The sequence below is a fragment of the Cucurbita pepo genome, chromosome 18, assembly GCF_057944985.1.
Source record: "Cucurbita pepo subsp. pepo isolate OVF chromosome 18, ASM5794498v1, whole genome shotgun sequence".
Lineage (NCBI taxonomy): Eukaryota > Viridiplantae > Streptophyta > Magnoliopsida > Cucurbitales > Cucurbitaceae > Cucurbita > Cucurbita pepo.
The window spans coordinates 7,630,482-7,652,010 of record NC_141815.1 but is presented as its reverse complement, the minus strand read 5'-3'; the positions used below and the strand labels follow the sequence as shown (position 1 = coordinate 7,652,010).

The following is a 21,529-nucleotide window of genomic DNA, read 5'->3' as shown; positions in this document are numbered from 1 at the left end:
AGATAAAATAAAATATATTTTTATATGTTTTAAAAATTTTAAAAATATTTTAGAGATAAAATAGAATATATTTTTATAAATTTTGGTCTATTTTAGCAAATATGTTTTAAAAATTTTAAAAATATTTAGAGATAAAATAGAATATATTTTTATAAATTTTGGTAGATTTTAGTAAATATGTTTTTAAAATTTTAAAAATATTTTAGAGATAAAATAGAATATATTTAAATGAACACAACTTTCCACAATAGTACGATATTGTCCACATTGAACCTAAGTTCTCATGAACTAATTGAGAGAGCATTCCTTAATTATATATCTATGATCATTCCTTAAATTGAATTAAATATTGACGGTGGACGTGAAAGGCACGTCCCAAACAAGATCATATTTTGATAGAGAAAAACACGGAATTAAAATTAAATTCAAAATAAAAAGAATTAAATAAATAAAGGGAAAAGAAAAGTCTAAAAATCGGGTTAGCGGGCAAATCAGAAACCCTTGTTTCGATCCCAAAAAACCCCCGACATCTTCTTCTCTTCCGCTTCCCCTCGCCATTTTGCAGAAGCGACGAAGAATTCTCAGAGACGTTGCTTAGCCATGGCGAGCGCTGATGTAGAGGCTGTTGACTTCGAGCCCGAGGAAGACGACCTCATGGACGAGGATGGAGCCGCCGAAGCCGATGCCTCCCCTCGAGCTCCTTTTCCTAAGCTCAAATCCGCCATTACCGGTGGCGCTTCTTCCTCGCTGGCCGGAGGTCCGAAGAAGACCAAGGGTCGTGGATTTCGAGAAGAGTCTGATCGTAACACCCGCCTTACTGGGTCCGACTTCGATTCCCTCAAGTCTGCTGATGGCCCTGGTCCCCAACGATGTTAGTTTTACTCTTCTCTGTTTCCGCATCTCCCCCTTCTTCTTCTTCTTCTTCTTCTTCTTCTTCTTCTTCTTAATTACCTAGTTTTGCAGATTTGGTTTTTCCACTTCGTTTTGCTGGTTTTTCCTTTCGTTCATTATAGCTAGGGTTGTGAAATTTTGGATGGTTATTTACTCGGTAGGTGGCTGGTTAGATGTATTATTATTATTATCATCTTAGGAAAGGAGGATAATCTTCTCAATTGGTTTAAGAATTAAGATCCTCAAATTTTGTAAGCCCTAGAGTTAACATTACAAGAACCTCCTTTACCGGTATGAATGTCGAATTGAGGTAGCTACATGGATAGTGTTACAGATTCATGGTTCATTAGTTACATATTGTTTCTAAGAGGTAATTTTGAGGTTGGTTTCCGTTAAGCCTTTGGCTTTCGGGAGGATTTCTGGCTACTCATCTTAAAAGGGTGAGTTCTCTTCATTGTTGGTGGAAGAATAACCTTGTTTGCTGTGTTCTTTCAAATTACCTCACTCTTCCCCTTTTCTAAGCCCCTTCAAAAGTTATTTAGAAATAGGAGTTGGTTCAATTAGGTCATTCAAATGATCTTTCCTAGTCTCTCCCCCTTGTTTGGCTTTCTGAGCATGTCCTTGGTACACTGTTGTGAACAACTAATGTTTAATTATGTGATATAAACAGTTCTAGAATAGTTCATATGGAGAGTAACAGATTCTTTAACTAATACTCCTTAGATTAATGTCTTATTCTAGTTAATTTGTGTAGCTATTGAAGGATGGATCATTCTGGTAACTGGTGTACATGAAGAGGCACAGGAGGATGATCTACAAAATGCATTTGGTGAGTTTGGGGAGATAAGGAATTTGCATCTAAACCTCGATCGTCGTACTGGATTCGTCAAGGTATAGTGGTTCCTATATTATTAAATTTTCCCCTACATAAACAATAATTTGTGCAGCTTTGTTTGTAATTAGAGAAAAGAAGAACATGCATGTATTTGCTTATGTTTTTAGTTTTAAAAAGTACAAAACTAGGAGATTTTTGGAGGAACTAAAAATAGAAATTTCATATTTTGCCAATGATCAGATGGTCTGTAAGAAGAATGAACTAGTATTGCAGAATTTTTTTTTTTTTTATATTTGAAAACGTTTTTTTTATTCGTGTATTCTCCTTTGAAAGCACAATAAATTGTTTTATTCTTCAATAAGTTGTACCAAATAGTTCCCCACCCTACCTGGTGTACCGTTCCCCACCCTTTCATGTTTATTCTCTTTTATCAAGTTAACCCATTGGGGCAATTCTTTTCAAGCTCCATTTGATCTTGTTTATATCATCTTTCTTGATTGAAACTAAGGGCATTCCTTATGAAAATCAATTATTCAATGGAGTAGAAAAGGACAACCTGAGTACAGCTCAAGTGGCAACTATATTATGGTTTGCAAGTTTGAACCCGTACCTTCTTCTTTGCAATATAAGGAAATTGAAGGCGAGTTTCTTGATTTCTATGCCAAAGTATATACTAGAGATGACTATTGGCGGTTTTTACCTACAAATGTGGATTGGAGTCCAATTTCTGGAAAACAAGCGCTTGTTTTAGAAGCGCCTTTTAACTCTTTGGTGGAAAAACTAAACTTCAAGTCCAGATGGTTCTACAATTGGATTTTTCGAACATATTGGAAAGTTATCAAATCTGACATTGTGGCCATGTTCCTGGATTTCTATAATTCTAGTGTTATAAATGTGTCTCACAATCCTACATATTTGTTTAATCCCAAAGAAGTCAGATGTGCATGCTTATAGGTCTTATAGTCTCATAGACTAATAGGAGCTCCAGAAGTGTTCGATTAAAGGAGTCTGCCTTTTCCTTTGAACGATAGCGTGAAGGGACTTTGGGGGAGCCACTCTGCACCATTTCTTTTAGGATCATCTGGACTTCGAAACCACTTTTCTTCAGTCCTTGTGATGCTCATATTTGTTGCTTGTTGTTCTAAGAATTCACAATATTATGAAATGTTTCATGCGAAATATCTGGATTAAAGAAAACTTAATCTGAAGTCCAGGTGACAAGCTTCTGTATAGCCCTTCTCTTTTGTGCTTGCATATCTCTCGTTTAAAGTTTGTTTCTTGTCACAAAGTATAAAATAGCGGAGCATACTGCTCTACCAGTTATAATTTCTTTGTAACATCATCATCATTCCCTTGCTATGTTATAACCATGTATTTATGTTCCCAACCAACCTTCAATTTTTGTCAAATGAATACCATGTTTTGTCACAGACGGTCAATGATATGAAGCGATTGCAAGCATATCATATTGTTTTAGCACACTCATATCTCATCTGTTATCGACTATTGACTATTCTATTGTTACTATTTTATAAAAATTCTGAATTTTTTATTTTGGGTTTGTCAAGGGATATGCGTTGATCGAATACGAGAACTTTGAGGAAGCGGAGAAAGCAATATCTGCCATGGATGGGTCTGAACTTCTGACCCAAATTATCAATGTTGATTGGGCATTCAGCCATGGACCCATCAGGAGGAAGAACACAAGGTATGCTTCTCCTAGATTACTAAATGTTTGGTGTGTGCATTGTAGGAAATTCATGAACCAACCACATGTATCTTTTTTTGTCTAATTTAATTGCTGCAGGCCTACTAGGGAACGACGCTCAAGGAGTCCTAGGAGGAGATATTAGTCTTGAGGTGAAGAACTTCATGTGTGGTGTTTATGGATTTTAATTGGAAATGAGTTTTTGTTGTGGAATGGATTAGAAAGATGTTTCTACTGAGCTCTCTACTCGTTGTCTCGAGATTTCCCCTGGTTTCCAGCCTTTCTTTCTCGGACGTTGTTTTGGGTTGATTTATGTAACTTAGAAGATTTGAGGTTCATGATTCTCTCTTTTTTTCTTCTTTTGAGTACTTGAGGTTTATGCCTTAATTGTGTTGAATATCTGCTATATTATATAATATTTTTTGTTCCAAATTTGTCTATTAATGTATGGCCTTTGGGTTTTGTTGTTTAAATGCTATTTTTTTTAGTTTTAATAACTCGGTTAAGTGAGTTAAGTTATACGGTTCAAGTTCACTCCTAGTAGATAACATCTTTTTTGGGTTTTCCTTTTTGGACTTCTCAAGATTTTAGAACGGTGTACTAGAAAGATGTTTTCACACTCTTGTATATGATGTTTCGTTTCCTTCTCCAATTAATGTGAGATATCATAAAAGCCTTCAACAAGTTTTCACACAATAATGTTTCGTTAATTAGCGTATGAAGAAAGAAATAAATATATTGAAATGGGCAAATAGTTTGTATCAAACAGTGGTTTAATGATGAAAGTCTCACATCGGCTAATTTAGGGAATGATCGTGGGTTTATAAGTGAGGAATACAACTCATCATTCCCTAAATTAGCGGATGTGGGACTTTCATCATCCACACCTCCCCTTGAACAAAGTGCGCCTCCCCTTAATCGAGGCTCGACTCTTTTGGAGTCTTAGTCATTTTTTACTGCCTTCGAGGAGGCTTGACTCCTTTTCTTTTGGAGTCTTAGTTCGATATTTGAGAATTTACCCATCTATTGGCACGACTAAATTTAGGGCATGACTCTAATACCATGTTAGATAAACACGACTCTCAATAGTATGATATTATCCACTTTGAGCATGAGCTCTCATTTTCATCCTCATTTTAGGGAATGATCATTGGTTTATAAACAAATAATACTTTCTCAATCGATATGAGACCTTTTGGGAAGCCCCAAAGCAAATCCATGAGAGTTTATGCTCAAAGTGGACAATATCATACAATTGTGGAGAGTCGTGTTCGTCTAAAATAATATTTTTGTTCATGTATTTAACGATCACAAAAACGAAAACGACGTTACAATGTTCACATTAATTAAATTTTAAGAGAATATACACTACCATTCACTGAAGTTGGGCAAACTTAGTAGTCCATTTTATTGTTTGTAATACTTATTGTTATTATTTGGGTGATGATTTGAAGTAAGCAATATTCATAATGTAGAAAAGAGAGGAGTGGGAGTGTTTGGTATGACAAGACAAAATGAGGGAGGGTGTCCTAATAAAACCAAACACACCCTAAAGCCTTCACCTGGTTTATGGTAATGCCAACCATACCCCTCCCCCCTCTCTACTTTCCACCCACCACTTCTCTCACCTTTCACCTTCACGTCCCCTCGTGACTATTCTCGCTCACGTTTCGGTTTCAGTATGTTGTAACTTTTGAAAGAATAAAAGTATTTCTTATGGTACTGTTGAAATCTAGCTCAATTTGTACATGTATCGTGAGATCCCACATCAGTTGGAGATAAGAACGAAACATTCTTTACAGGGGTGTGGAAACCTCTCACCTAGCGGACGCGTTTTAAAACCTTGGGGGGAAACCCAATGAAGACAATATTTGTTAGCGGTGGGCTTGAGTTGTTACAAATGGTATCAGAGCTAGACACGGGGCGGTGTGCAAGCGAGAATGCTAGTCGGGTGGATTGTGGATCCCACGTTGGTTGGAGCGGGAAAAGTGGAAACCTCTCCTTAATATACGCGCTTTAAAACCTCAAGAGGAAGCCGGAAAGAGAGAGTCCAAATAGTACAATATTTGTTAGCGATGGGTTTGAAATATATACGTTACTTAAATGCTACTTGATGCATGAAACTAAATCCACGTGTAAAAAAAAAAATATCAATCATCCAACAACAAAACTCATTTCTAAATGACGTATCATGTGTGCACGTAATTGAATAATCCACAAGCTCTTGACCGTAAGGTTTCATCAATTTTTATTATGGAAGGATGCAATTCGAAATTTGGCTCATTAAAGTAGCGATATTTACGAGTTGAGTTTTGTCATATTTTGGACACAATTCACTTTAGCCATAACTTCTCGTGACTTTACTTTAGCCACTATGGAACTTTGTTTCAACTCCCAACCGTGCTCAAACAAAGTACAACACGTGTGGCTTCGGTTGAATAAATTTGTCAATTCACAACAACGAGAGCTTGCTCTTCATCCCGCGAGCACGACCATAAAATACACTTACTTTTATTTATTTTAAAATAATAATTAAATTATTTATCTAATGAACTAGGTAATAATTAATTATCAAGTTGGCATTTAAATGTAGCAATAATAAAAGGCTAGTTGAATTTCAAATAAAGTACAAGCCATGTGAATACCAAAATAATATTTAATTTAATTTAAACTATATTATTGAATGTGAACATAATTGAATAATATTAACATATTAAATCCAATCGTGTGCATCAAGGTGTTTCTTGGCTCGTTAGTCCTCTCTTCCATGGTGTTGTAATACCTTATCGATTTGCAAAAACGTGAGATTTTCCAACGTTATCGTTTTTCTTAAACTCATCCTTGTTGACGCTGTTATTACACATTATGAAACCATACTAAACTCGTTGAGCTCGCTCTCATCTTCCCAGAACAATATTCGTGTTAATCTTCTGCGTGTTTGCTCGTCTTTCGTTTGCTAGATCGAAAGTCTCTATTTCGCCGGCGTTTATGTTCGACAAGACAAAACCGTTCGTATTCCATACTTTTCTCTCGTCATTTCGTGTTTCCTTTCCTTACAAATGAGGTTTAAGGGTTTGTTGAAGTGTAGGACTTCAGGTATAGTTGTGAGTTTCGTTTTCAAACCTCATCAGCGTTCTCGATAACTCTCTCTCTCTCGATTTTCCTTTGTTTTCTCTTTGTTGAGGCTACTATGGGCATTGGTTGAAGGCTTGCTGAAGGATGAGCGTTTGGAGAGGGTCATGGAGCGTGTTTCCATGATCCTCGCGTTATTTCCGGCGACTGCGTAATTTCAATTTGGTTGAATTAGTGGCCTATTTTCGAATTGAGTTGGGTGGTCGAGTTGTTTTCAAAAAATTATTAAAAAAATCATATTTATTCACCGTACATGTTACATTAATAACTAAAACTTTATAAAATTCAAATATCAAACATTTACAAGTTACCATATATCACTAATATCAGTAACAAACGTTAAATCTTTTTAAAAGTAAGATTGAATTGAGTTATAACCCTATTTTCAGAGTAGTCGGTTGACCCGACCAAAAAAATGTCAACTCACAAATTGAGTCGAATTTTCGGTTTTCAAAAATTAAACCAACGAAAATTAAAAAAAAAAAATCTAATTCAGTCCAACTTTTACGATTCCGATCAGATGGTCGAAATAAATCGATCGTGATATAACGATCCCATAATTGGTAGAACACGTTTGAATTTTTTATCTAATTTGTTTGGTCGTTTTTCGTCACATATATTTTTAATTTTTGACCGACAAATTACAAGACATAGCATAAACAGACCGAAAATATAATATGATACTTACTTCTTAAAGTTTTAAACGTGAACGAATAAATTATTAATATTAATGGCTAAACAAAATAAAAAATTGTATACTATTTATGATATATTTATTGATGAATGAAAATTAAATTAAAATTTAAACACATTATTATTTTATTAATAAATTATAACAATTATATAAAATACTTACAATTAAGAGGATAATTATTAAGATTTGTTTACTAAATAAATTAAAAAATTTAATTAGTTAAAATTGAATAAATGACTTAATAAAAATAAAATAATGACAAAAACATGACAAAAAATAAATAAATAAGTGAAAAAAAACAAAATCTCTAAATTTATTTAGTAATGACAAAAAAACATCATCAATTTTGTTATAGATTGAAAACTTACAAAATAAATAAATGGAAGAAATTACCAAAAAATACAAAAACTTGGTAGCCCTTTCGTCATTCCCGTGTCACGCCCTTACCTTTATTTTAAAAAATATTTTTGAAAAAAAAGGAGGGTTGAAAGTACTGAGTATAGAAGTCTCTTGTCGATTTTATGACTACCTTAGATTAGGGTCGTCTAGCTCGTCTCTAACTGGTGCATAGAGACTCCCTGATCATCCCATACGATACTTTTCGGTGACTGTGGTGACTAATCACCTTATCACACAAGGTGGGATTACCAAATAAATCAATTTATCACATGGAATCAATCGTGCTAATCATAGGTCGCATAACAATTTTTGTAACAGTTTAAATTCACCGCTAGCCGATATTATTGTGATGTCTCACATTGGTTGGGGAGGAGAACAAACCACCCTTTATAAGGGTGTGGAAACCTTCCCCTAGCAGACGCGTTTTAAAGCCTTGAGGGGAAGCCCGAAAGGGAAAGCCCAAAGAGGACAATATTTGCTAGCGGTGAATCTGGGTCGTTGCAATTATCCTCTTTGGGTTTTCCTTTTCGATCTTCCTCTCAAGGTTTTTACAACGGTTTGCTACAGGTTTTCACACCCTTATAAAAAACACTTTGTTCTTCTTTCCGAGATAGATGTGGGATTTCACAATCCACTCTCTTTCAGGGCCCATTGTCCTCACTGACACTCGTTTTTCTCTTCAATCGATATAGGACTTCACAATTTCCCAACACATTTGAACAAAGTGCAATCAATCATAGCATATCATAGATGAGGCACGTGCATAACATCTATAGTAAACGTCACAAAATAAAATAATGAACCAAATATGAAACTACCCTATTGGAAGCATTAAGTATAGAAAGAAGCCCATCGTAGGGAAGGGGTCCCCTAATAGAGGGGGAGATGAAATAAGTACAGATGATATTATAGGTCAATTCGTGGGCTACACATATTGTAGAAGCCATGGCTGTAAATGCACCTTCAACCTCTCTTTAACTCACTCACCCTTATTGCCATTCAACATGCCCTTCTTTCTCGTCTTTTAAATATTCTTGGGTCGGGTTTGGAAGATTTGATCCTTTAGAACAGGTGTATAATGTCGTCTTTTAGAATGAGTTGGGTTGAAAAGATCTTTTGGACTAACCCGAGCAACCCCAATAAAGTTCACAACCCAACACAATTCAACCCTTTTATTTTCAGTTTGGGTTGGGTTAGTTTGTCATGTTGTTCTTTTTCTTTTGATTATTAAAAGAATTCTAATTATTCACCGTACAAAAGTCAAATTCAAAAGTCAAATTAAAGAACGTTGGGCTGCATCAATAACTAGAATCTAGTCAAGCATTCAGAAGTCACACCATATCACTGACGTTGGTTTAGGGTTTAGGGTTTAGTAGAATTGAGTTGTAACTCTATTTTTGGGTTGGTCGAGCTGATCCAACAAAAAAAAATGTCAACCCACGGGACTGATCTTAATTTTTTGAGTTTCCAAAAAAAAATCTAACCCAATCCAACTTTTATGATTTTGATTAAGTTATCCAGGTTGGTCAAATTCTCGAATCATATGAGCACCCCTATATAATTTTTAGTTTATCTCCTTAAATAATTTCTTGAGTCGTTTGCAAATCTAGAGACCGTACCAGTTGAGAAAATTAATAAAATTCGTATTTCCTAAGTTCAATAAACAAATGACGTCATAATGCAACCATCATTTTGTTAACGTCATCCGTATCTTTGATCCAATCATTATGTTTCATCTCGACTATATCCATGAATGCATCTTTTAGTCAAACTTCTAATACGTCATCAAGACGTCTGTTAATGCAATAAATTCAAAGAACGATTCTTCATTCTAATAAAATAAATTCTATATTTCGTCTGTTCAATTACTTGGTCGATTGATTCACGAATACTTATGGTTGACCAATTTTTTATATTAAACCGATCGTAACTGATCTAATGATGAAATTAATACGAAAATATCAAAGTCAAAGATCCTACCAAATTTAAGGGATTCTATGTAACAAAAAATGAAGTCCGTTGACTTTTATAAACCCTATAAAGAGAAGTCCACGTTTTCTAATGAATAATTGTTCTTTAAGCAACTACAAAAGGATAAACATCCAAACACTTTCCCATGTGGTATAATTATTATATAAAAACTCGATCTTTTATTTATTATTATATTCTCGATCAACTGTATTACCGTAACGTCCCATGTCCAGGATTCAGATCAAAGATTTAGAATCCATATTCGGTATCTGATGACCTTCATCCATTGCGACATGATCTTCGTTTCTAAGAGTGAAGACTATCCTCATAGACTAATACAAGTTCTTTCAACATCTTTTGTCCTCGCTCATATGTATCCGAAAAGATTCTCGAGAGGTCACCTAGCATAGAATTGCTCTAAGCAAAACATGTTTGATTAAGCCATCGAAAAGGAATGTTTATCTTGTTAGTATAGGTAGTAACTTTAATTTTCTTTACGTTTCTTTTAGCCGTCCTATCAACATGATCGTTTTCATTCGGATGTAGTCTCGGTTCATTCATGTACAATTCCTTTACTCGGGTGTCACAATTAATTTAAAAACAATATAAATAGTAGAAACAACTATGTAACGTCCTAACCCTTAGGTTTTTTATATTGCGCCATTACTACGTATATATATTGATACCATAATTAACGTCATGAATTTTCATCGGAATTCATGTTTTGTGAGATTCATGATACTCTATAGTTCCATCCCGCGTCAATCGTCTTGTTTATACATTTTTTTCTACTGGATTAGTCAAACTGAAACTCGAATCTAACGAAATGGATACGCAAATTACTTAACTCGATGCCAAATCTTTGTCTCGTTTTTACTTTCAATTTTACGTTATTTTTTATATACAAAAGTTGCGTTGACTCGAGCTCGAACTAAATAATAAAAGCTCAAGCTTTTTTTACCTTAGGGTTAAAAAAGACTCTTAACTCAACTAGTGAGTTAATCAATACCTGGCTGCCTCTCTCACTTGAACAAGATAATAATATTAACATCATTTTCTTTCCAAAAAAGGAAATAAAAGATTGAGATAAAAGTCAACGAAGTGAAGGGCAGGGATTAAGTACACGTCAGAGAGAGAGAGAAGTCAGACAACGCATCCAAGGGTGTAGATTAGAGACACGTCAGCAAGATCAAAGTGACAGTCAGAATGATGTAAATTTTGATGCTTTAAAATGGTATGGAATCTGAAAGATTACGCACCGCAGAGAGAGAATTTGGGGGAAAAAAAATTAAAAGAATAAAAAAAGAATTAAAAAAAAAAGTTAAAAAGAATTTTCTTTTTACTGATTCTTAGGGATTGTTTAGAATTTGGATCTTCTTTTTTAACATTCCTTCTCCCTACTTTGTTATTATTTACAAATTACTGCGATTGCTTTTTAACCCAACTTTTAACCCTCGTAATAATAATATATATATACTCACTTGTCGTTGGAAAGTGAGTGCCGCACAATCGCAAATCCGCTGCCATTAAAAGTGTCATTGTGACAAGTGGTATCAGAGCCAATTCGTTCTTACGTCGCCTACGGCCAGTGACGTATGCTCGAGCCTCTGACCTCGATTTTAAGAGAAGGTTTTAGAAAACGAGGGCAGAGAGATTTTTGAAAGAGACGTTATATGAGCAAGTAAGAGAGAAATAACAACGACTCACAGTATATAACCTTGGGGATAGAGAAGTTGACAACTAGTTGTATCCCCCTATAGTATATTCTGAGGCATTTCATGTCTGACACGTCTAGACATGATATTTCTGAAACATCATACTCCCTAAAAATACAAAAGTAAAACACTAGAATATGAAAAGACATAAAGGGTTGGGCTTGTCATAGGCATGCGGCCATGAGCAACACGCCTTGGACGAGCATGACCGTGATATATATATATATATATATTATTCTTTTAATAATTAAGAATAATAAATATGGAAATGGGTGAAAAATCTTTTTAAGTGGATGTGGTTGGGGTATGACCCAAGAATCATCAAATGAGTTGGGGTCAGGAGTCAAATGATACTCGAATCCAAATTTAATTGGTTCTTCCCGAAATGCGTTGAAGCACAACAGTTGACTGGAAGTGTAAAATCGTGAGGCTGACTGTGATATATAACGAGCTAAAAAGTTGCCTTGGACTGTTACAAATAGTATCAGATTCAGACACTGGGCAATGTGTCAAATAGGACGATGGCAGTGAGCTTGGACTGTTACAAATGGTATTAGATCCAGATACTGGACGGTGTGTCTGAGAGGACGTTGGCTCCCAAAGGGGTTGATTGTGAGATCTCACATCGATTGGAGAGAGCAACGAAATATTCCTTTTCCGAGTGTAGAAACCTCTCCCTAACAAACGAGTTTTAAAACCGTGAAACTGACAGCGATACGTAATGGACTAAAGCGGATAATATCTACTAACAAACACAGCACATTGTACATTACAAATACTATATATGATCTCAAAGTAACCGGATAAAAAACAGCCAATGAGACAATGAATACTAAGTCGATAAACATTAAGATATCACTTTAAAAGTTGATGGTGGACGTCCCACTCTCACAATTATTGAATTAAAAAAAAAATTAGGGCAATGGGTAGAAATAGAAAGTTAATAACGTTGAGTTTCTGTCTCAATGATCGATGGTTCGATCACTCACTTCCACAATCGTTGAACGTAAAAAAGAAACGATGAGTAGAAATAGAAAGTTATGAACATTGAATTATCGTTCCAATGGTCGTTGCTCGATTAGTCACTTCCATGAACATAAAAATAAAAAAGTCGGTGATAGGAAAGGAAACGAATCTCGATAGCCTATAACTAGTTGTCGAGTAAATTTGCAATGAAATCCTATTTGGGCACAATTTCTATGGTATAATAATGAGAGTGAGAAAGTTGTGAGGAATTGTTACTTAAATTTTGATGTGATGGAAGCCAATGTTGGTTGATAGAGCCTAACATTTTGGAGCCATAAGGAAAATATGGGTAACCAAAATGATTGCACCTTTAAATTCACCTATTAATATAATTATTAAATTCATCACCAATTTTTTATTTTAAAAATATTTTATAGAGATTTTGGGGATTTAAAAAATATTTTAAATTCAGGTATTAATATAATTAGTGTGACGTCGAGTAAAAGAGGAGTACACAAATGAATCAAGACCATATTCGAATGATAGTGATTTCGAGGATAGGATGACTACGAAATGCTTAAAAGAATTGAAAACTATTACTTATTGAAAATTTGTCTAGAAAGCATGTGAGTGAGGATAAAATACCACAACACTCTTAGAAGCGAGAAGTAACATGACCATGTTGCTCGAGAATGTCGAGATCATTCGAATCCTGGACATAAGAGCATCACACCCTTAGAAGGGGGAAGTAAGTAACATGACCGAGAATGTCGAGATCATCCAAATCCTGGGCATAGGGGTATCACACCCTTAGAAGCGAGAAGTAAGTAACGTGACCATGTTAGCTCATATATTGTCCTCTTTGGGTTTTCCCTTTCGGGCTTCCCCTCAAGGCTTTAAAACGCATCTGTTAGGGGAATGTTTCCACTTTCCACACCCTTATAAATGTTGTTTTGTTCTCCTCCTCAACCAATGTGGGACATCACAATCCACCCCCTTCGAGGCCCAACTTTCTCGCTGGCATTCATTCCTTTCTCCAATCGATGTGGGACCGCCACCAAATCCACCCCCTTCAGGGCCCATCATCTTTACTGGTACACCGCCTTGTGTCAACCCTCCTTCAGGGAATAGCGAGAAGACTGACACATCGTCCAGTGTCTGGCTCTAGTACCATTTGTAACATTCCAGATCCACTGGTGGCAGATATTATCCTCTTTGGGCCTTCCCTTTCGGGCTTCCCCTTAAGGCTTTAAAACGCGTCTACTAGGGAAGGTTTCCACACCCTTATAAAGGTTGTTTTGTTCTCCTCCCCAACCAATGTGGAACATTATACCATGTTACTCGAGAATGTCGGGATCATCTGAATCCTGGGCATAGGGGCGACACAATTAGTCGGGAGTAAACTATATTATGGTATTAAATTAAGGAAATGATATGTTATAAAATACAAATGTTTGGACAAAAAAACACATTTTTTGTTGGGTTTAGAACACATTTAATGCAATTAATTAAGAATGAACAAGAACAATTAATAATTAAATGAGTAATTAAGTAAAGTTGGGGAAATCCCAACTACCAAAAGCTGATTTTGATTCTTCATTTTAATACTTTTGAACCTAAATTTGGATAGATAGGACTATGCCTTGATTCACCAAATTAGTTGAGACTTTATTATTATAATATTTCAATTTAAATATATAATTATAATAAATAATTTGAACATTTCTCTTAAATTGTATTTATTTAACAATATTTTTAAAGATCCGAGATCTCAGGTTGGAGAGAATAATGAAATATTTTTTTTAGAAGGGTGTGGAAATCTCTTCCGAGTAGATGCATTTTAAAATCATGAGACTGACGAGGATATATAATGAAGCGAACAATATCTGTTAGTAGTGGACTTGAGTTATAACAAATGGTATCAGAACCAGACATTGGGCTGTGTGCCAACGAGGACGGCTGGACCCCCAAAGGGGTGAATTATGAGATCCCACGTAGGTTGGAGAAGGGAACAAAATATTCCTAATAAAGAGACATAAACCTCTCCCTAACATACTCGTTTAAAAACTGTGAGGCTGACGACGATACGTAACAGGTCAAAATGGACAATATCTGTTAGCGGTGGGCTTGAGGCATTACAAATGGTATCAGAGATAGACACCGAGTGGTGTGCTAGCGAGGACATTGGCCCCCAAAGGAGTGGATTGTGAGATCCCATATCGGTCGAAGAAGTGAACAAAATATTCCTAATAAGGAGATGAAAACCTCTCTCTAATAGACTCATTTTAAAATCGTGAGGCTGACGACGATACGTAATAGGTCAAAACCGACGATATCTACTAGTAGTAGACATAGATACTGAAATGTTAAAGAGGAAGAATATGAACCTAAGACCTTACTTGCATAGTTATGTATCACTATCAATTCGGTGCATTGTCGTGTAGCGTCGTTCATTCATTCGTCCCTTCTCTTAGTCAATACACGACTATTACCTTTCGTTTCGTTACTTAAATCTTAGACCTGGTGCAATGTCTTATAAACAAAATTTGAACCAACCCTATAGAACAATAACTATAAATATTCTAGTGCACGTGTCATAAAAAACAATATGAACGTAAGACACAGACTCATAATTTCAATTTTCATTAAAGAACAAAGTCTCGTAACTTTCTTATATCGATATATTTAATTCATTGACCCGATAGTCAATAAATCAATAACATTAAATCTAGATTCGTTAATTAATAATATGAATTAAGAAAACTCAAACCCAAGAACAAAATGAAGAGAAAATATGGGACCCAATTTTGGAATTAGGGTTTTAATTCTAAATTTTATTTTTGGGGTATCATTTTATGTTAGAAAGAAGAAGAAGAAAAAGAAAAAAGGGGAGAAAAAGAAAGCATTGGGGCCTATGTTCTTCACTGGAATCTGTTTGATATGATAAAAGTTGTATTTTTTGCACACGCAGAGTGCATATAATACACACGTATCACAAAATTTATACTGTTTGACAATTACTGTTTTAACTATGAAGCAGTAGATTACAGATCTACTTCTTCGCCATTTCTCTCTCTCTCTCTCCCCCCCCCCCCTAGAAATTGAAAGAGATAGAAGTTGTCACCTGCTGCCTCTACTAACCAAACCCACTTCGCTAAACACTTGAAAACCCTACTCATTTCTTACCCCATTGTGTTTGTTTCTCGGGAAAAGGAGGGATTTTCTCGAGACCCAGTGAGGATTTAAGGCTTTTGCTTTCTGGGTTTTGTTTTGGGGAGTGTTTTCTTGGTGGGTTTGATTGAAAAACAGAGGAGAAAGTGAAGAAGAGGAAGAAATATGGATGCTTATGAAGCTACTACTCTGGTTTATGCGAAGATCAAGAACTTGGAGCCTGAGAATGCTTCCAAAATCATGGGGTTTCTACTCATTCAAGACCTTGGAGATAAGGAGTTGATACGTTTGGCTTTTGGGCCTGATACCCTTTTGCATTCACTGATTTTGAAGGCCAAAGCTCATTTAGGGTTTACTTTCAACTCTTCTTCTTCAACACCCTCTTCGCCTTCGCCGCTTAATCCTATTGCACGACCTTCAAACAGTAACCCTTTCTCTCAATCTTCGCCTAGAATCCCTAATAATGGCTTTGACTTTAGTAAAAACCCTTCTTCTCCTTCTTCAACGGGTTCTTGGTCACTTTCAGGCATCACTAACAATGCCATTAGCCCAAACTCCAGCCCTCTTCTCTCTTATGACAGCATTCGAGCTGCCCCTTTTCCAATGCCTCCATTTTTGCAGCACAAAAATGGGTTTGTGGATTCTGATGTCATTGAAGAGCCTCAAGTGAACGATTACCTTTCGTTTCTTAACGAGTCTTCTTCTTCAAGAGGTGAGGATTTGGTGGATCCAAGGATGGAATTAGGGCGTGGTTTGCAGAATTGGACGCAATCTATGGACAATGCTGAGACCCCTTTTCATAGAAGAAGCTATTCTGCTAGTGATGTTTGTTTTGGCTCTGAAGATGGTGGATTTGGAGTTGGGTATAAGCCTTGTCTTTACTTTGCTAGAGGCTTTTGTAAAAATGGTAGCAATTGCAAGTTCTTGCATGGCGATTTCTCTGATTCGGTTGATCCTTCTGCCGCCATTGTTGGTTCTCCTAGCAAACTAGAAAGCTTGTTTGAGCAGCGTGAGGAGTTGATGAGATATAAGGCTGCTGCTGCTCAGCAACAGCAGAGGTTGGCCACGGCGTCTGAGTTGATGGCGGGAGTATCACCTTCACAGTATAATAAGTATATCAATTTTCTACTTCAACAACAAAATGATACTCATAGGTATGATGGAGATAGCTAACCAACTTTAGTGCTTTGACTTGTCATTCTTCTATATATAGTATATGATGCCTATAATGATCTGTAATGCAATCTTTCTTCTTTATTTGGAATGGATTATATAGAGCTACAGCAGCTGCGCTTATGATGGGAGATGAGTTTCAAAAGTTTGGAATGTCAAGGAGTGAAAGGAATGATTTCTTGGCTTTGGCTGCCGAGAAGCGAAACTCGGCCTCGAGACAGATTTATTTGACATTCCCAGCTGATAGCACCTTCAAGGATGAAGATGTTTCGGAGTATTTCAGGTAACCAATGAGGTGTGCTGGTCTTTTTTCTGTGTGTTTATGAACCATTCATGTCATTTTCAGGATTTTAAGGAAGCTGGCCATTGATGTTTTTAAATGCATAGTGAAATAAGCTTAAGTTCGAGCACGAATGCTTTCCCTTTGTACTGATCCTTAACAAATAACCATCTCTCGCTTAATTTTGCGTTTACCAGACCCACGAACCATCTGTTCAAACGTGCTTTGTTCTATTACAACTTCGGTTTGAGGATGAGAGCTACTTTTACGACATTACTTGAACAAAATCTGTTCTAAGGTTGTACAATTGTGCCCGTGAACTCTAAGGATGAGGGCTACTTTTTTCATGTAAACATCGTTAGATGGTTTGATATTCGATTGATACTTGTTTGTCCACCTAGGCTTGAACATCGATTCGGAGGATTATAGACTTTTAGTACTAGAAAATCTAGTAGAATGAAGAAGTCTCTTACGATGTTATTTTGTTTTATGACCTTGACGAGATTTCTTTCTTTCAACGACATTCAATTGGATGTAGTTTTGTATATAGGCGACGTTGTGTGTTTATCCATCTTGTTGCATGTGTTTTTGGAAGATGTTTTTGATATCTTTCTATCTTCCCGTGAACGTTTCTTTGCCTATACTACCTCAACGATTTTACTTGCTTCCCTTTTCCAGTTACTTTATATCGTGCTTTCAGTGTCTCTATTGTGTTGTTCTCCATATTGTGTTGTTTCCTAACAAAAGAGAAAGCAAAGAAAAGAAAAGCTAAATACTCGAGTATATTTTGAAGAAGCATGAACACTATGCAACACCAACGCTCGTTGATATCGATAAAATGCACTACATATGCATATGCTTGTTTACGCACCTATGTGTCGTGTGTGAATACTTGCTTAGTTGCGGTCTTCATTCGAACGTATACTTTTAAGCCTTATGGCATATTAGAAATAATCTTATTTCACATTGTTTTACTCAGTGATATGCTTAAGAGCATGTTTCTGAGACAAAGAATCTGCTTTTGCTGTCACTTTAGATGCGCTGGAACGGTTCTCATTAGTCGTGATAAACGCTGTATTGGTTTTTATCAATTTCTCAGTATTTGTATTTTCATGAAGTTCTTTTATTGCTTGACCGTTTTTTCGTTGATTTTAATCTTGATGAACTGGTATCCGTTTGCAGCAAATTTGGGCCCGTGCAAGATGTTAGGATTCCATACCAACAGAAGAGGATGTTCGGGTTTGTTACATTTGTCTATCCAGAAACCGTGAAACAAATATTAGCAAAGGGAAATCCACATTTCATATGCGAATCACGAGTGCTCGTGAAACCGTACAAGGAGAAGGGAAAAGTTCCAGAAAAGTACGTTTATCATAAACTCTTTTGCGTTCGGTACTGTTCCCTCTCTACCTTTATAGAATTGACGTTTATAATACGGATGTAATGTAGGAGGCAGCAGCATCAACAACAGCAGCTCGACAGGGGTGACTTTACTCCTTGTTTGAGCCCCTCTGGACTGGACACCCGGGATCCGTATGACCTAAATCTCGGTATGAAATAAGTAGGCATGCTCCTGCCTCAAATCTTACAGCCATTTGGTTCTCGAAAAGCTGGGGAATCGAATGAATATGCCTCTCATTTTTCCCGTTCCGTTCAATTTACAGGAGCACGAATGATGTATAATACGCAAGGGATGATGTTGCGTAGGAAACTAGAAGAACAAGTTGAATTGCAGCAAGCACTCGAACTTCAGGGAAGACGACTATTGAATCTCCAACTTCCGGACTTGAAGAACGATCAGCTACACCACCATCACCCACACAATTTATCTATTTGTTCTCCATTATCCACTGAATCTCATAATCAAATGTTTATAAATCAAGAAGCTTCTGAAGGTTCGCTGATTCTTCCTCGAACTTCTCTCGTTTCGATTACCAGACTTATTCAGTTAGCTAACGGTGAAAGCTTTTTCAGGTCATGAGAATAACCAAGTAGCTACCAACAACGCAATAAGCACGCAGCAAACCTTTCAACTGGACGAGAGTTCTTGTTTTATCCAAAGCAACAGCCGGGGCAAAGCGACCGAAGATGGCTACAACTCCGAACTACTCGAAACTCACAAAAGGTCTAAAATTTAGCTTCTGATTAAAACATCCTGATGATGGTCGAATTATTTCAATGGTACAACGTATTAACCATTTTCTTCTATTTAATTTACTTCGTGCACGAGGTCAGTGTTGAGCAGGTCCTTCCTGATAGTCCATTCGCTTCTCCTAAAAAATCTACCTTGGGTCAACATTCTGATTTTTCGTCTCTTAAAGCGGATGGATGCGGTCCCAATACCTTACCGTCATCGTCCCAGAGCAATTCGTCACTGCCTTCTGGTCCTGCTGGTGACATAACTTCACCTTAATAACGTTTTTACTCCACGGTCGAATGGCAACCTGTCGTCCTCTTGTGGTTGTTCACTTTCCCGTCATGCTAATTTATGAAGTCTGTAATTCAAAGTAAGATACATTACTTTCCTTAGGTTTCTATTCCTTGTGTGAATCTTTTGAAATATAGGCAATAACTACATGAGCATGGCCAGCAGATATCAACAATGTTAGGGTAAGATCACTCATCTCTTACTCATCAACCTTTTGCTATTTTTCGAGCGAATGAAACTGCTAATATCGCTCGTGTTTCATATATGCAGAAAAATTAGAGAAGCATATAGCAGGCAGAAGAATTATCCCGAGATGTATAGAGAAAGTATACCTACTTTGAGGAGTAGATCTACTATTACGACCATAGAGACGATCTCCACAAGTATCATCTTCATCAATACACACTCCTAACAGCAAATACGTATAAATTCATACATTTAGGACAGATGATTTGGTTCATGAGAGTTAGGTTTCTTCTGTGTTTATTTTGTGCCTTATTTGGGTGTGTGCTGGACCATGCTGACTAAAGAACTCCGGTCGGGTTAACTCCCTTTTTACATCGTTCGTCTACACATAAGTTCTTATGTTCGTTCTTCGCGTTCATAGTTAGGTAGAATTTGAAGTTTCTGTGAAGCTCACAAGAGCCACATTTGTACATAGCAGCCAGTAGTTTAGTGTAGCTAACTGATGAAATGATCACAGAACTGATTGGGACCAAACAAAGTAGGGGTTGGTTACACCTTTTCCTTTTCCTTTTCTCCTCAAGAACATAATAATTTGATGATACTATTCTTTTCTTTTCTCTTTGCTAATTGACAAAACAAGGACAAAAATGGATTTTGATTTGGTTTGTGAAAGTTTATAGCTTTAGAGGACTGTTTTGTCTCACACTGTTTGTGTTTAGGCCCACACATGGTGGAAGGACCAAGGAAGGGGTATCACATGGGGGCACTGACATGGTATAAATGGTATCAATCCAACACTCCCTTCCCTTTTCTCTGTACATTATTATTATATTACATATGTTGTTGTTGTTCTTGTTTGTGATGGGCATTGTTTTGTGTGCATTGGAGGGAGTGAGGGGGGAGGCGCCAACTTTTGTACTGCCATCAATTTAAATTATTTGGTTTGGTAGCTTTTTTTTTTTTACAGTTTTTTGAGCTGCTTTGTTGTTCTGGCTTCCATATCAGAAGTGGTTGTGGTTGAATATGGTGCACACATGTGAACTCATCTGAGCTGTTCTCTCTTTTATTGGGCCCTTTTGATGACTTTTAAGAGATACCCACTCTCTCCATTTACTATTTACTTTTCTTAACCTTTTTATGAGTGAAACTCTAAGTGGGGGAATCTGATTTGTATCAGTGAATGGTCATTTTTGGGGTTTGAATGAGAATTTTAGAACGAGTTTGTCTCTAACAACCCAACTTATCAGCGCCCACTGTAAGTAGATATTGTTCTCTTTAGGCTTTTCTTTTTGGACTTTCTCTCAGTGTTAGGGATAGATTTCCATACTTTTATAAAGAATGCTTTGTTCCCTTCTCCAACTGATGTGGGGTCTCACAATTACTCCTTTTTTGTACTCAGTGTCCTTGTTGGCACACTGCTTGGTGTCTAGCTTGGCACACTGCACGGTGCCTGACTCTAGTACCATTTAGAACAATTCAAGTCCACCACTAGCATTTTTGATAGGGTGTGGAAACCTCTCCCTAACAAATGCGTTTTAAAATCGTGAAGCTGACGACAATACTTAATGGGCAAAAGTAGACAATATCTCCTAACTGTGGATTTGAGTTGTTATATTGTCTGAGTTCAAGTCCAATGTGGGATCTCACAATCTACCCTCCTTTCGGGCTTGGTGTTTGACTCTGATATCATCTGTAACAACCCAAACTCCTCGCTAGCACTGTTTGATTTTAAAATCGTAGGTTGAATGATGGTAGATAATGGGTCAAAACGAATAATATCTGTTAGCAGTGAGTTTGAGCGGTTACATTACTTCGGTTTGAGGGCAAAGAAGGCACCATATAGAGAGAGAAACACATATTGGGAAGCACATGGGGCATCTCGTTTTGGATGCCAAGATGACTATGCATTTTGTTTTGTTATAATTCTCCATTTATTGCAAGTTTTTTTTGGTGCTTTTCCAAGATGCTTTTGAAAAATTT

At 36.5% G+C, this 21,529-nt stretch overlaps 2 protein-coding genes across 2 annotated transcripts; both read left to right on the top strand.

The window, feature by feature from the left end:
• Positions 1–467: 467 nt before the first annotated feature.
• Positions 468–3,866, top strand: LOC111780252 (RNA-binding protein Y14). The gene is made up of 4 exons (XM_023660602.2): positions 468–871; positions 1,646–1,782; positions 3,295–3,434; positions 3,534–3,866. The coding sequence occupies exons 1-4, from the start codon at positions 601–603 to the stop codon at positions 3,577–3,579; spliced, it is 594 nt and encodes a 197-aa protein (XP_023516370.1). The 5' UTR covers positions 468–600; the 3' UTR covers positions 3,580–3,866.
• Positions 3,867–15,376: 11,510 nt separating this feature from the next.
• Positions 15,377–19,545, top strand: LOC111780364 (zinc finger CCCH domain-containing protein 55). The gene is made up of 7 exons (XM_023660740.2): positions 15,377–16,636; positions 16,759–16,938; positions 18,118–18,297; positions 18,385–18,485; positions 18,600–18,830; positions 18,910–19,060; positions 19,171–19,545. Exons 1-7 carry the CDS (start codon positions 15,648–15,650, stop codon positions 19,346–19,348), a joined length of 2,010 nt encoding a protein of 669 aa, XP_023516508.1. The 5' UTR covers positions 15,377–15,647; the 3' UTR covers positions 19,349–19,545.
• The last annotated feature ends 1,984 nt before the right edge of the window (positions 19,546–21,529 follow it).

Excerpts from the sequence above, each read along its gene's own strand:
- LOC111780364 (XM_023660740.2), top strand. The coding sequence starts at position 15,648 with ATGGATGCTTATGAAGCTACTACTCTGGTTTATGCGAAGATCAAGAAC. Across the intron at positions 18,298-18,384 it reads AAGGGAAAAGTTCCAGAAAA|GAGGCAGCAGCATCAACAAC; the intron begins GTACGTTTATCA and ends GATGTAATGTAG. Across the intron at positions 19,061-19,170 it reads CTACTCGAAACTCACAAAAG|TGTTGAGCAGGTCCTTCCTG; the intron begins GTCTAAAATTTA and ends GCACGAGGTCAG.
- LOC111780252 (XM_023660602.2), top strand. The coding sequence starts at position 601 with ATGGCGAGCGCTGATGTAGAGGCTGTTGACTTCGAGCCCGAGGAAGAC. Across the intron at positions 872-1,645 it reads TGGCCCTGGTCCCCAACGAT|CTATTGAAGGATGGATCATT; the intron begins GTTAGTTTTACT and ends TAATTTGTGTAG. Across the intron at positions 1,783-3,294 it reads GTCGTACTGGATTCGTCAAG|GGATATGCGTTGATCGAATA; the intron begins GTATAGTGGTTC and ends GGGTTTGTCAAG.